The sequence below is a fragment of the Chiloscyllium plagiosum genome, chromosome 23, assembly GCF_004010195.1.
Source record: "Chiloscyllium plagiosum isolate BGI_BamShark_2017 chromosome 23, ASM401019v2, whole genome shotgun sequence".
Lineage (NCBI taxonomy): Eukaryota > Metazoa > Chordata > Chondrichthyes > Orectolobiformes > Hemiscylliidae > Chiloscyllium > Chiloscyllium plagiosum.
This window is the reverse complement of record NC_057732.1, coordinates 1,968,589-1,984,959: the sequence shown is the minus strand read 5'-3', so window position 1 is coordinate 1,984,959 and position 16,371 is coordinate 1,968,589. Positions and strand designations below refer to the sequence as shown.

The following is a 16,371-nucleotide window of genomic DNA, read 5'->3' as shown; positions in this document are numbered from 1 at the left end:
ACAGAGAACAAAATAATAACCGTGGGGCGGCACGGTGGCTCAGTGGTTAGCAGTGTTGTCTCACAGTGCCAGGGATCCAGGTTCACTCCCCACCTTGGACAACTGTCTGTGTGGAGTTTGCACATTCTCCCCGTGTCTGCGTGGATTTCCTCCCACAATCCAAAGTTTTGTAGGTTAGGTGAATTGGCCATGCTAAGTTGCCAATAGTGTTGAGGGATGTATAGGTTAGGTGTATTAGTCAGGAATAAATGTAGTGTAGTCGGGGAATGGGTCTGGGTGGGTTACTCTTCGGAGGGTCGGTGTGGACTTGATGGGCCAAAAGGCCTGTTTCCACACTGTAGGGATTCTATGAACCAGATAATTTACTTTAATGCTGCTAGCAATGGAAGAAATATTGACCAGGATACTTGGGAGAACTCTTCTGCACTTTTTAATTGAAAGTACATAGTTTATGGTTTTTTTTGGTATAATGGGCTGGATTTTGTGGTCAGCAGGACAGAAATATAATTTCCATTCACTTTTCTGACAGCTATACAAAGATACATAACCAAACAGCATTAATCCACACTGAGACACACAGGCTGCTAGTTCCCAATGTGGGCTGGGTGGAAAGCCTGCCTGGATTACTTCGTTCAAAGTTCATACTCCTCTCATTCTCTATGCCGGATCTATGTCAACTGATGTCAACCTATTACCCTGCACCCAGCCCTATGATGCTTCATTATGTTTTGCAAACCAATGCTGCTGCATTCACTCCCATGGTTCCTTATGCACCTGCACCCAATCAATGGCCTATAAACCCTGTGCCACTGTATTGCCATTGATAATGGCTCCAGTGCCTCATCATCTCCCCCTATAATCACAATGCCCTTTTACAGCTCTGTTCAACTCCATGTCAGCTTATAGCCCTTACCCACTACCTCTAGCACTTTGCTTTCCATGCCAACTCATGTAATATCCAGAATGGACGTTACTGAGGAATCACATGACATAACAATATTGTTATCAGTCTATTGTTAATGTCACTATTGAAAAAACACACTCTCATTGAAACAAAGCAAACATCTGATGAACTTATATTGCTTCACAAATCCCTATGAAAATAAGCATTTCACTTAAGTGACTTATGTGAATAAACATTTCACTTTTGTGGTTAATACCTTATTTAAATAAATATCTGAGTGAAGTACTTTATACTTAATATAAATAATATTTCCATTCTGCATGTAGGTGGAGCTGTCCAGCAATAGGCAAGTTATTGTGAAAAGAATATCTTGGGAACTCAGTCATGTGGCACAAATGCTATGATGGTTTTATAGAACCAGGCACTCTGAAATACCTCACACTTTTTAAACTCCACTTTTTTGTATTGAACAGTTTATTGACAACTCTGCAAGTTTCAATAAGTTGATACACTTTTTTATGCCTTTCAACCATGACACCAAGGATGAAAAACTCTTTGAACAAGTTTTTCTCTTTCCTCTTAATGTCTTCTTTGGCTCAATATCTGTTTTTGTTGTGCATCTTTAAATTGTCTTTTGGCATGCTTCTACTTCAAAGACACTGTATCAATGCCAGTGAAGATTTGCTTCTTCCACCTGACCATCATTTCAATGGTTCTGGTGACTCATTATATTGAGTATTCAAACATAGGATTGGTAATAAGTTTTTAAAAAGTAGTGATTAGAGTTATGCATAATACATCAATAGATATCATAGGTGGCATCTTGTGGAGGTGACAGGCTCATAGAATCATGGAATCATAACACTACAGAAAAGGCTCTTTGACACATCAAATCTCTACTGCCAAAGCTACACTCATCCCACCTTCTAGCACCAGGTCACTAACCTTGAATATTAGGACATTTCAAATGCTCATCCAAGCATATAGAGTCATAGAGATGTACAGCATGGAAACACCCTTCGGTCCAACCCGTTCATGCCGACCAAATATCCCAACCCAAACTCGACCCACCTGCCAGAACCCGGCCCATATCCCTCCAAACCCTTTCTATTCATATCCCCGTCCAGATGCCTTTTAAATGTTGCAATTGTATCACTTCCTCTGGCAGCTCATTCCATACATGTACCACCCTCTGCATGCAAAAGTTGCCCCTTGGGTCTCTTTTCTATCTTTCCCCTCTCACCCTGAACCTATGCCCTCTAGTTCTGGACTCCCCCACCCCAGGGAAAATACTTTGTCTGTTTATCCTATGCATGCCCCTCATAATTTTATAAACCTCTATAAGGTCACCCCTCAGCCTCTGACGCACCAGGGAAAACAACCCAAGCTTATTCAACCTCTCCCTATAGCTCAAATCCCCCAACCCTGGTTAGATTAGATTAGATTCCCTACATTATGGAAACAGGTCCTTCAGCCCAACAAGTCCACACCGACCCTCCGAAGAGCAACCCACCCAGACTCAGTCCCATACGTTTACCCCTGACTAAGACACCTAACACTATGGGTAATTTAGCATGGTTAATTCACCTGACCAGCACATCTTTGGACTGTGGGAGGAAACCGGGGCACCCGGAGGAAACCCACGCAGACACGGGGAGACAGTTGCCTGAGGCAGGAATCGAACCCAGGCACCTGGCACTTTGAGGAAGCAGTGCTAACCACTGAGCCACTGTGCTGCCCCTAAATCCTTTCTGAACCCTTTCAAATTTCACCTTAAAGGTTGTGAGGTTACCTGGCTCAGCTACCCTCCCAGGTAGTGCATTTCACCATCCTCTGAGTGAAAAATCATTTCTTCAAATCCCCCCTTGATCTCCTACTTTTCTCCTCTGTATCCTCTCCAGTGTAATCCTATCCTTCCTATAGTACAGGGACCAGAAGTGCGCAGACAACTCCCACTGTGGCCTGTCGAGGTGCTCTCTCATTTAAAAGAGATGACTGGTGGTAGTTTAACCAGAGGGTCATCATGCCTCAGGCAAGGGATGAGGTTGAGAAGGTGATACCTTTGTAATGACTTCAGCCAGTAAGGCAGGCTCTTTAGCCAGTGGTGAGACCCTGGTGTCACCTCTTTTTTCAAGAGGGCCCACTGCATCTCATGCTACTCAGGCACTTCACAAGCCAACAGCAGGGCATTGCCCTGCAATCAGAGATCAAAGGCACTGAAACCCTAACCATTGGCAGCTACCAGCTTTTACCATCTCTTTGACTAATTTTATTCTTGTCACATGAACCGAGATACAGTGAAAAGTATTGTTTTGTGTGCTGAACAAGCAGATTGTACATTCAAAGTCCGTCAGGGTAGCAGATCCGAGTGCAAAATACAGTGTTACAGCTGCTGAGGGAGAGATCAGAATTAACATTTGAGAGTCATAGTCATGCAGCACAGAAACAGACCCTTCGGTCCAACCAGTCCATACTGAACATAATCCTAAACTAACCCGTTCAAAAGTGTGATAACAGCGAATCTTGAATCTGTTCATATGTGTATTCAAACTTCTTTATCTTCTGCCTGACAGAAGAGGTTGGAAGAAAGTATAACTGGGGTGGGAGGGTTCTTTAATAATGTTGGTTGCTTTCCCGAGGCAATGGGAAGTATAGATGGAGTCAACAGATGGAAGCCTGGTTTGCATGATGGACTGGACTGTGTTCACAACTCTCTGTGGATTCTTGTGGACTTAGGAAGAGTAGTTGCCATACAATGCTCTGATGTATCCAGATAAGATGCTTTCTGTGGTATACATAAAAAATTGATAAGAGTCCGTGTGGACATGCCAAAGTTCCTTAACTTTCTGAAGAACTAGAGATGTGCTTTCTTGACCATCGCATCGACATGGGTGGACCAGGACAGGTTATTGATGACCATCATTCCGAGGAACCTGTGCCCAGGAGCACAACTGGGGACATGGTGGCTGCTGCTGGTATGACACCCACCTTGAGGAGGAATGATTGGAAAGGGAATGGATGTATGGAATGAGAGAGGTAGGGATCAGGAGGTCAACAGTAATGGCAGTGGGATGAGATTCACTGCCCTTCCCTCTTCCAATGCCAGATGCCATGGGCAGGATGGGGTCTTTAAGTGGCTCATCATCCATCTAAGAGCTTTAGTTGATGCTGGGCTAAAAGGTGTTCTACTTCCTTCCATGGCCTTAAGGTGAAGTTTGGAGGGTGGCAGGTCCCCTCCTCCCAACCTTCCGCCTGATTAAATGACCCCCACTGTCATCAGACTTGCCATGCTGAAGAGTACTAGATTCCTCCCTGTATATACATTTCCTGGATTTTTCTTTCTAAAATGTAAGTGAATAGGCTTCGGACATGGTTCCCCCCAAATTAATCCTTGTCTTGAGTTTGCTCCTATGCTTTTTAGAAATTGCATATTTTTCAAACAGCAAATGTTTAAAGTTGTAATATCCAATTTTAATTCATTTTAAAGTTCAAATTTAAAAGTTCTCATATTGTGCAGAACTTTTCATTGAATTTGATTTTTTTTGCATTCTAAGTTTGGTATTAACCTATATATGCAAAATATCAGATATTACTTCCAGCAAATATCTCTTCAGCTATTACTTACAATGTAATAACCAATTTCAATACTTGCATTTGTAGGTGATATTGCTGCACGTGAGACTCAAAGTGACACAGCAACATCTTCACAAACTCCAGCAATATCAATGCAAACAGAACATTGTACTCCAATTAATGTGTTAGCGGTGAGTTTTTTTATAAAGTTGTCAACAGAATAACATGAAAGAAATAAGAATGATAAAATGCCTCTCACCAATTCAGACTGATTCCATTTCAGTGTAATGTTCGTCCTCTGTCCTTTCAATTGTTCTTAATCAGGAACAGAGCTTTTGCTTCTTAAAGGATTTCCCATTCATTGGGAGTACTCCGGTTTCCTCCCACAATCCAAAGATGTGCAAACCAGGTGAATTGGCCATGCTAAATTGCCCATAGTGTTTGGTGCATTAGTCAGGGATAAATATAGAGTAGGGGAATGGGTCTGGGTATGTTGCTCTTCGGAGGGTCGGTGTGGACTTGTTGGGCCAAAGGGTCTGTTTCCATACTGTAGGAAATCTAATCTAATCTATATCACCTATAATATATGGTAACATTATATCTGCTCTGGCTTTCAAGGTGACTGTACGTCTAAACTTCAGGCAGCAATTGTCGACCTGAGAAATCATCTTGCGTTTTGCTGGATACAGTCACACGTCATCGAACAATGAGGCTCTTTGCACAAAGAGAGACAGCCTCATTGTGTTTCATGCTGTAACAAGACAAATTAACAGGTGTTTTCAACACAGAATTTGCTGAGATTCAATATTCCACATGGCATGTGGTACTTTGAATATATGGACATTGATTTGTGTTGTAGGTCATGTGCACTGTTATTATCCTGACTGGGAAGAATTTTACTCTCTCAATAGCCTGCTGCAACCCTTCTCGTTCTAAAATATTTAATATCAATTAATGATCTGATGGCTGCGAGTGAAGATGTTGCTTCATCTTCACCGTCTTCTTCCACTTTCTTTATTGTTCAGGCAGGTTCCGTTTCTTATGTATGCGAAATGCAAAAGGAAGAAGAGTTGGGTTGAGTTGAGGGAAGAGGAGAAAGGAAGAAGTTCATGCAGAGACCCATAGGCCTCTCAGTCAGAAGAGATTGAATGATGAGGGAGGAGTGGCATCTGTGAAGAAATGGGCATGTAGATGCCTCCTTATCAATCACTTAAGCACTGCCAGTGGAATGCACAACACAGTGGTTTTAAATTAGTTATTAATTTGAGTAATTGAATACAAATCTTAAGTAATCAATTTAGGCGGAAAATAGAAGTGACATAGTGTGCTGAAAGTGCAGCATGTGGGGGTTTGTGAAGAGCATTTTGGTCCTGGTTAATGTATACATGGTGAGTGCTCCCATTTAAGGAACTTGGGTACTGATTAATAAGCAGAAGTGAAAGCATAATAATAATTCTGAACTGTGCACACATTGACCTAGAGTCATCCAGGTCAGAGGGTTAAGTATGTGATTAAAAGACATGAATACTGGGGAAAGAGGGAGTTGTGTTTTAAAAATGTGTTCCTGTTCAACCAGGCTCGCATTAGGGTTCTTGTTAATTGAATAACTAGGGCTATGAATCAGGCTTTAAACTAAAAGGTTGTTGGGAAAAGATCAAAAGAGCGACAACTTAGGAATCTGAAGATGGAAGTAATTAATACCAATAGCAAAGAGCAAGTAATTGTCAATTTCAGCAATTTGGGTAGAGTTTAATAGTGCATCAATGAATAATGTCAAAAGAAAGATTTGTGGCAAAGAAATAAAACTTCTCCAAACATTTTGTAAAAAGTGGCAGAATGGTAAAAATGGGGTCGTAGCAGACTTTAATAATAAAAGATGTCTTGACTACAGTAGTGAGAAATGATGTTGGCTCAGACGACCAGTGGTAAGAATCAGCATGGTAGAGAATAAAGCTAAATGTTATGTGTGGGACTAATTAACAGGCCATCTCCAGCTGTACTGAAACACGGAGTATTAATGCGATATAAAGTGAGCATGTAGCAAGGGATAATGCAATAATTGGGGGAATCTTTAATCTTCATAAAGATTGGACACATCAAATTAGCAAAGTAGTGTGGAGGACAGGTTTATGGAATGCACTCACAATACTTTCCAGGCCAATATATCATGAAATCAGCCAGGAAAGAGGTTCTTTTTTCAGTCTTGCATTGTGTGATTAGGTCAGGCAAAGTAGTTGCACAGTGAAAAGTCCAATGGAATGGAATATTTAGATTATGATATAATTTCACATGGAGTTTGTAAGTAACATGGGGCAGTCCAAAAGATGATTGATACACTTAAATTCCAATATTAATAGTGGGTAATTAAAGCTAATTTTAATATTAGTTGAGAAATGCACAAATGAAACTTTTGTAACTGAAAGCCAACAAATCCACTAGATCTAATGGCTTACATCATAGGCTTCTGCAAGAGGTAGCATAAGAAGTAGTGGATGTATTGGCTATCGGAGGAGGTAGTGTGTAATGAAAATGTCACTGGACTAGCAATCCAGAACTTCAGCCAATGCTCTGGGGACATGAGTTCATATCCCACTATTGCAGGTGGAAGAAATTGAATTCAATAAAAATTGGAATAAAGAACTGGTCTGATGGTGACAAAAAAAAACTCACCTGGTTCATGAATGCCTTTTAGGGAAAGAAGTCTGCTGCCCGTACTTGGTCTGACCTACATGTGACTTCATATCCACTGCAACTAGGGATGGGCAATAAATACTGGCCTCGCCAGCAATGTCCACGTCCTGTGAATGAAGGAGTAAAAAAGGGGTAAAAAAGAAGTTCTTCAAAAATCCTAAGCAGATTGGAAGTTATGAAATCTAGCACTGATGTTCCAAGGAATAGATGCTGCTGTTGGTAGGAAAGATCATTTGAATAAGAATAATTTAATCCCTACAGTGTGGAAACAGCCCTTTAGCCCAACAAGTCAGCACTGACTCTCTGAAGAGTAACTTACCCAGACCCATTCCCCTACATTTTACCCCTGACTAATGCACCCAACCTACACATTCCTGAGTACTGTGGACCATTAGCATGGCTAATTCACTTCACCTGCGCATCTTTGGATTGTGGGAAGAAACCAGAGCACCCGGAGGAGACTCACGCAGACACAGGGAGAAAGTGCAAACTCCACACAGACAGTCACCCGAGGCTAGAATTGAACCCGGGGTCCTGGCGCCGTGAGGCAACAGTGCCACCCCCCAATAAGATTCACCTTGATAATTCATATGGTCACAACACATCTTCCTTCACTGCATCCTTTTTCAACAAGTGATCCTCCTGGAATTGACTTCTGCTGTTTCTTCCCACTACCTCTAGAGTGTCTACTAAACACTGGATGTCTCTTCTCACTTTCACTTCTTCCTCCTCGGCTTCTATTTCATTATTAAAAAGCCTTGGTGCGTACCATCTTGCATGTTCAGTCATTCTTATGACAATAAAGATTCAGCATACAAAGGACTTCCATGATTTCCTGTCTCCCCAAACCATTTGGACAAGAGATATGGGCTGTGCATAAGTAACATCCATGATATTGATCCCCATGCTGAGATGTGCAGTCATTGGACAGAGTGGGGAGCGTTGGTTGCATACAACAATCATCTAAAAGAATAGGGAGCATGAATTTACTAGATTGCATTGTAATCTGTATATTACTTTGCTTTTTGCGATGCCTGTGCCCATTTCAAATAGTATCCTATTTCTCCCCATAGTTTGTCTGATTTACTGGACTTTCCAAATAATGATGTAGAGGTGCCGATGTTGGGCCGGGGTGGTCAAAGTCAGAAGTCACATGACACATGAAATCTCAAGCTTTCAGAGTGCTGTTCCTTCATCACTTCACCTGACAAAGGAACAGCGCTCCGAAAGTTGCCATTTCAAATAAATCTTTTGGACTATAGCCTGATATTGTGTGACTGCTGACTTTCTCAAATAAGACAGGTTTTCTGATCATTTTTGTTTCATTTTTTAACATAAAAGTTCAGAAGAACTTGCAGCTGATTTCAACTAAATTTTCTTTGTTTTATAAATTCTGGAAGTACAACATCTAAAAATCAGAATTTATGAATGTTTCTTCTTTATATGAAACTATAAGACTTTAATTGATACATACTATATTGTTACTTTTTCAGAAGCACCCAGCTGAACAACTTGAGATTGCATGTAAAATGCTTGAAAAAGCATTGGATAGTATTTGCATGGCTCGCTCAGCAACTGTTTCAACAGAAAAATCCGTCTTGATTGATAAAAGCTGCATAAAGGTAAACAAAACTACCAGATAATCTGAATGATGAGGGCTTTTTGCTGATGTACAAGATGGGATCAGTATAATAATGAGAGGATCTCAGATAGGAAGAGGAATGTGTGGAATCTCTTTGGGTGGAGCTAAGAAACTGCATGGAGCAGCAGACATGGAGTTATTTATAGGCCACCAAATTGTAGTCGTAGTGTGGGCATGGCATTAGTCAGGAGACAAGAAAGAGAAGTTTGTAACATGCACAAGACAGTAATCATGATTAGATTAGATTAGATTACTTACAGTGTGGAAACAGGCCTTTCGGCCCAACAAGTCCACACCGCCCCGCCGAAGCGCAACCCACCCATACCCCTACATTTACCCCTTACCTAACACTACGGGCAATTGAGCATGGTCAATTCACCTGACCTGCACATCTTTGGACTGTGGGAGGAAACCGGAGCACCCAGAGGAAACCCACGCAGACATTGGGAGAACGTGCAAACTCCACACAGTCAGTTGCCTGAGGCGGGAATTGAACCCGGTTCTCTGGCACTGTGAGGCAACAGTGCTAACCACTGTGCCACCGTGCTGCCCAAAAATGGCTGAGATGTGCAGTCATTGGACAGAGTGGGGAGCGTTGGTTGCATACAACAATCATCTAAAAGAATAGGGAGCATGAATTTACTAGATTGCATTGTAATCTGTATATTACTTTGCTTTTTGCGATGCCTGTGCCCATTTCAAATAGTATCCTATTTCTCCCCATAGTTTGTCTGATTTACTGGACTTTCCAAATAATGATGTAGAGGTGCCGATGTTGGGCCATCATGGATGACATCAATCTTAGTATAGACTGGGTAAACCAATTGAGCACTAAAGCTGTGGAGGACAAGTTTCTGGAGTGTCTTAAGGATAGTTTTCTAGAGCAGCATGTTGAAGAGTTGACTAGAGGATGGGCTATTTTAGATCATAAATAATGAAAAAGGCTGTTACTAATAATCTTATTGTAAAATATCCTTCTCAGAATGAGTGGTGAGTCTTTGGAATTCTCTATCTCAGAGGGCTATGGTAGCTCAGTCTTTGATTATCCTTAAAGTAGAGATTGAATTAATTTTTATTTGTCAATGGCATGAAAGGTTGTGGGAATATTGTAGGTAAAAGGCATTGAGGTGTTTGATTGGCTGTGAGCATATAATATTGGAGAGCAGGCTTACAGACTGAAAGGCTATATTTCTATGTTCCTATGTCAGCTAAGAAAATGGTGTCTGTTCAATAAGATTACTGGATATTGTAGTGATTGGAATGAGGTCAGCTCAGTGGATCTGACAGAATATGAATTCCCTGATTGGGGCTGTTAACCTGGTCTAATCAGGGAGTTCTGGCTGACAGATATAAAAAGGAGTGTCAGGGTTTCTGGTCACACTAGGAGCTGGCTCTGTGCCAGCTGGACAGTGTTAAGTATGAGGCACATGTAAATAAAGAGTGACTGGAGATCCAAGATGCCGACGATCTAGAAAGATCCCGTTGCGGAACACCGTATCGCATCGCAAGTGGGATGAAGTCCTAGCCTGCCCTACCCCGACCACTGCGATATCCTGGGACCCTGGAAAGGTTGTGGAATCCCAGGAAACCGTTAGAAAGCAACTTACCTCAGTTTTCGCCTTCCAGGGATGCCGAAGAAGAGAGGAGGTACGTCATAGGTCAGGCGTGCGGTTCAAGCTGCAAGATTCTCGGTCTCTATTTCTTACCAGGCCCTGGTGAAGGAGCTCGCGAGATGTTGGTCAAGCTGATAGAGGAGAAGCTGGCCCCAATCTCTATCATGCTGCAGAAGCATGAACAGCAGCTGGGAGACCTGGAGAAAAGGATGGATGAGGTAGAACACAGAGTCGCAGTGATGGAAGCTGATACCGATTCCTCCAAGGATAGGCTCCAGGCCCTGGAGACGCAGGTCCATAATTTGCTTGACCAGGTTGATGACGTTGAGAACAGGGGCAGGAGAAACAATATTCAGATCATTGGTCTGCCAGAGAGTAAGGAAGGTAAGAGCGGCCAGTGGAATTTATTGGGGACTGGTTGCCGATATTCTTTAACTTGGAGGCTGGAATGCGAGGCTTAACAATTGAGAGGGTTCACTGGGTCATGGCACGGAGGTCAGGTCTGGACCAACGTCCTCGTCCTCTCTTGGTGCGGTTTCATCACTATGGAGATAATGAGAGAATTGCAGAAGCTTCCAGAATCCAGGGGTCTGAAGTCCTGAGTTAATGAGGGCTCTAAGATCTTCCAGGGCTTCTCAGCCACGGTGATCCGGAAAAGGAAATCCTATGACTACATCAAGAGAAGACTGACGGAGCTCAGGATCCAGTACTCTGAGGTATCTGGCAATGTTTCGGGTCACCTTACATGGATCTGTACATCTCTTTGACACATTGGAGAAGGCAAGAGACTTTGTGGACAAATTAACTTAATCTGAACAATTTAGTATGGAAAAATAATAGTGTTGTTTGGTATGTCTCTGTTTTTCTTTTTTTAAAAAAAGAGTAAATCTGGTTGGGGCTTTCTTTTCCTTTTTTATTGGTAATAATCTGGTATAAACTATGTTCAGGGGTGGTTGGGATGTGTACTTTCAATTTCTAAGGAAGTTATACCAAAGGATGGGTGGGGTACTTACCCTTTTTTTTGTTTTGCAAAATTTCTTTGTTTACATTGTTATTTCATGGCGTATTTTCTTTCTTTGCTGCTTGTTTTTGTGGTGTTAGGAGGAGGGAAAATGGTTGGGATGGCTAGATGCCTACTTAAGAGCAGTTTATGCCCAGTTCAGGTATTTAAATGCCTAGGCTGCAGTATTGGCAGCGGGATGGGAAGTTGGGTTCTGGGATATGTAGATGCCCCTTTTGGGCAGGGGATAAGTTCCCCTATTCAGCGCCATTTGTGCTTTATATGTTGGTTTTTCCTTTTGGTTTTTGTTGTATATAAGCTTTGATAGCTTTGTAGGTTTGTTAACTGTAGTGGTTTTAGTTTATGTAGTTTTTATGTTCGATGGATCTTGAGACACTAAGGCTCGGCAATTTGTAATTCGAGTCTGGACTCTAAAGTGTTCCTGCAGAAGGTTATGGCTAATAATTTGATTAAATGGTGTACCTGGAATATCAAGGGGAGTCACTCACCAATTAAGAAGAAAGTGGATATTGCTTTATTATAGGAAACACACTTGGGTGATAGGGACCATTTGAAAGTATAGCAGAATGTATTTGATTGGGTTTACTTTTCACCTTTTAATACCAAAAGTAGGCGAGTGGCTATATTGGTTAGGAGGAATCTCCCATGTAAGCTACTGGAGTGTGCTAAAGATACCCACAGGAGGTTTGTAATCCTCAAAGCCCTGATAAACGGGGAAGAATATGGTGCTTTAAATGTCTATTGCCCTCTGGCCCATCCCCTCAAATTTCTGGTAGATGCATTGTCTAAATTTACCAGTCTCAAGTCTCGGCATATCATTACAGGGGAGATTTTAATTGTCTTATGGATCCCATGGTAGACAGGTTGCCAAAAGGCACCCCCGAGACCCTTTGTACAAACTAAACAATTAGTGGATCTGTGTATGGAGTTAGGATTGGTGGACGTCTGAAGGTGGCTCCATCCTACAGGCAGGGATTTTATGGTTGTTTTCCAATCCACACAGATGTCACACCAGGATTGATTTTTTTTCTGACTCCTGTGGCATTCCTGGACTTGGTGGTGTTTTGTACGATTGGTAACATTATAATCTCTGGTCATGCTGTTGGTTAAGATTAAGGACACCATAGTGGGCCCGAGGCACTGGCGAATGGATCCCTTTATCCTCAAGGATAATAAGTTTGTGGAGTACTTCTCTAAAGAATTTAGGGTGTTCCTGGACTTTAACTCAGGCTCGGTTAGTAGCCTGTTCATCATTCGGAAAACTGCCAAGGCTTATGCCAGGGGATTAGTTATCTCCTTCTCTGCCAGTAGGAAGTGGCAGAAGGACAAGCAGCAATGTACAGTTGAAGGCAGCCGAGATGGCTTACTTTGACAGGCCCTTGTTGGCCAAGCTACAGAGGATTACAGTGCTGCGGTCTGCATTGAATTCCGTGCTCATACAAACAGCAAAGAAGGAGATAACTTTCTCAAAACAAAGGTGATATGAGCATGATGACAAGCCAGGTAAATATCTAGCATATCTCGCCAGGCAAAGCAGTGCCCCTTAAGCCATTATGTTGATCAGGGAAGGATCTGGGGACCTAACAAGTGATTCCGAATAGATTAATGTGGCATTCAGAGATTTTACTCTGATTTATACCAACCTGAGGGTTGTGAGGAGTGGCGGGCCAAGATGGAGTCCTTTTCTCAAGAATCTGGAGCTCCCGGGTGTGACCCCCCAACAAGAGTCTTTTCTCAATGCCCCCTTATCAGAGCAAGAGGTGCAGGAGGCTGTGAAGCAGCTTCAGAGTGGAAAGGCGACCTGTCCTGATGGACTTCCGAGCGAATTCTATCAGGAATTTATAAACATATTGTAAGGCCTGATGATCAGCATGTTCAATGACCATACAGTCATGATAGTCTCCCGCAATCTCTAAGAGAAGACAATATTTTGCTTATTCCTAAAAAAGGAAGGTTCTGGAGGACTGTGCTTCTTACAGGCCCATTTCACTCTTAAATGTGGACTTTAAAATCCTCTCTACAACTCTTGAGTTAAGGCTGGAGACTGTGTTAGCTTCTATTGTTAAAGAGGACTAGACAGGCTTCGTAAAGGGCCACAGATCCTCCAATAATGTTAGGAGGCTGCTTAATATAATTCAAGCTTGTCAACAACAGTCAATGCGGGGATTGGTGATTTCTCTAGATGCAGAGAAGGCATTTAACCGATTTGAGTGGCCGTATCTTTTTTCTATTATGGAGCAGTTTGGCTCGGGCAAAGCCTTTATCAAATTAGATTCCCTACAGTATGAAAACAGGCCCTTCGGCCCAACAAGTCCACACCGACCCGCAACCCACCATACCCCTACATTGACCCCTTCACCTAACACTACGGGCAATTTAGCATGGCCAATTCACCTGACCTGCACATCTTTGGACTGTGGGAGGAAACCGGAGCACCTGGAGAAAACCCACGCAGACACGGGGAGAATGTGCAAATTCCACACAGAGAGTCGCCTGAGGCGGGTATTGAACCTGGGTCTCTGGCGCTGTGAGGCAGCAGTGCTAACCACTGTGCCACCCCTATTGAACAGTTGGTGGATGCAATTCGTAGGGATTCAAATATATTGGCTTCAGAAGTGGGGTCAAAATTACCTAAGATTTCATTGTGCGCTGATGATGTCCTCATTTTTTGTCAAATCCAGCACTTTCGGTGCCTTGCTTGATACAGTGCATCAGCTTGTTTGGCACATTTTCGGGCTACAAGATTAATTTTGCAAAATCAGCGGCTATGCCTATGGGTGGTCTTATGAAGGTGCTAGGTCTTGAGGAGAATTTTGATTCCCATTTAAGTGGACACAGAAAGATTTTATGTATTTGGGCATATTCATTACTCCAGTTCTTATCAGTTGTTTGAAGCTAATTTTGTTCAATTATTCGACAAAATCAAACAAGACCTTCAAAGATGGAAGGTGTTTCCGGTCTCATGGTTAGGTCGCATAGCGTTTATTGAGTTGAATATTCTCCTCCATTTATTTTTTTAGATTGGATTAGATTTCCTACAGTATGGAAACAGGACCTTCGGCCCAACAAGTCCACACTGACCCTCCGAAGAGCAACCCACCCAGACTCATTCCCCTACATTTACCCCTGACTATTCTACCTATGGCCAATTGTTTTACCCTATACAAATGCTCCCCCTGACTTTCGATAAGCTCTTTTATTTGGCATCATAAGCGGCCCCTTATTAAATTAGCTAAACTGCAATTACCTCTCAGACTTTGGGAGAGTGGATCTCCCAGACATTTAAAAACTATCAACTAAGCTCGCTTTTATCTGATGTGAGTGGGCTTGTGGATACCCTCTTTCAATATGGTTAGATAGCTAAACCTCTCAGTCAAGATGGCCCCTAACTAGCTTGTTGTTTTTGGACAAAATAAGGACAGTTAAGGAATATTGCCATAACTCAATAGTTATCAATATTGTTAAAGCATGGAGGGTTATTCGGCACAATTGGCAAAACATCTTTTTTGAAACCTATGGTGGGTATGCTGGGTTTTCAACCGGGGATTAAAACATTGGGCAGCTAGGGTGTGTCTTGCATGGTTGATTTATTTGAGGAAGACACATTTATGTCTTTTGATTAGTTAGCATGGGATACGAGCTATCTAACTGGGACCTCCTTTGTTTTTTTTCAAGTTAGGGATTTTATTAAAAAAAAGACTACATTTTTGACTGATCCTTACAAATCTGACATAGAGAGGAGTGTGCTCAGTGCTAAGAGTACACTTTCTGTCAGTACTTTATATCATCAATTGGGGTCGCCCCATAGATGAGTTCGTTTGAGTCTGCAGGGTGTCGGAGAGAGAACTAGACATTGGGGTCTCTTCAGAGGCATGGGAAGATATTTGGGAAAATGCAAGAAAGATATCAATTTGCAATAGGCCCCATGTTTTACAGTTGAAGATTCTCCACAGGGTTCACTTGGCTCTAGATCGTTTTTCAAAATTTAAACCAGGGGTATCTTCAAATGTAAAGTTTGTACAGACACTCTTACCCATTGTCTCTGTCTCTGGTCCTGTGATAGGCTTCAAACATACTGGAGCACTGTGGCAGGTGCAATGGAGTGGATTTTGGGTGAAAGAGTGGAGAAGGACCCTATCTCTCCTCCTCTTGGCCTGCCCAGTGTGTTCCCTGTAGATGCACATCAGAAAAAACTTTTCAACATCCTCACTTTCTGTGCAAGAAAGAATATCTTGTTAGGTTGAGTATCTGGAAATCCACTGGGCCTGTCAGGTTGGCGTAAGTTTGTTATCGAGCATATCCCCTTGGATTTTTTTATAAGTATGGTACACCACAAAACTGTGAGAATTTCTATAAGATATGGTAGTCCCTTTTGGAATACCTGGACACAGATTTGTCTGCCACACTAATAAGCGCGTTTATATAGCCGTATCGATTGTGCTTTACGAGTCCAATATCCAGAGAGGGAGAACGGTGAGTGTATGAGTAGGTGAAAATTTAATGCTCTCGATATTTGAGAGTTTTTTGTTTGGCTGAGGTGTATTTTTATTATTATTATTATTATTATTATTGTTTATTAGTTTGTTGTTAGTTATTATTTATTTAATTTAAGTAGTCGGGGTTTTTATTATATATATATTTTATATACATATTTATCCGTTTGTACATGAAGGCGATTTGGGTTTTAAATGTTTTTGGTGTTCTTTCTTTGTATAGTTTTGAATTGTATTTTTTGTATTTGTTGTAGTATTTTTTTTAAAATCTATTTTTCAATAAAAATATATTTCATAAAACAGTAAAGGGTGACTTGGTGAGGGGATATCAGCCTTCATTCAATTATTTCAAATACCATCTTCGATTAACCTTCTCAGAATAATCATGATACCATTAATGCACATGAATTGAGGATAAATTTAAAGAGTTGATT

The 16,371-nt window shown here is 41.7% G+C and overlaps 1 protein-coding gene across 1 annotated transcript in view; it reads left to right on the top strand.

Moving 5' to 3' along the window:
- Positions 1–16,371, top strand: part of cfap54 (cilia and flagella associated protein 54) — a 296,945-nt gene that overhangs the window by 103,344 nt on the left and 177,230 nt on the right. The window contains exons 16-17 of the mRNA XM_043713181.1: positions 4,565–4,668; positions 8,662–8,790. Coding sequence (XP_043569116.1) covers positions 4,565–4,668; positions 8,662–8,790 — 233 coding nt within the window. The remainder of the gene's footprint in view (positions 1–4,564; positions 4,669–8,661; positions 8,791–16,371) is intronic.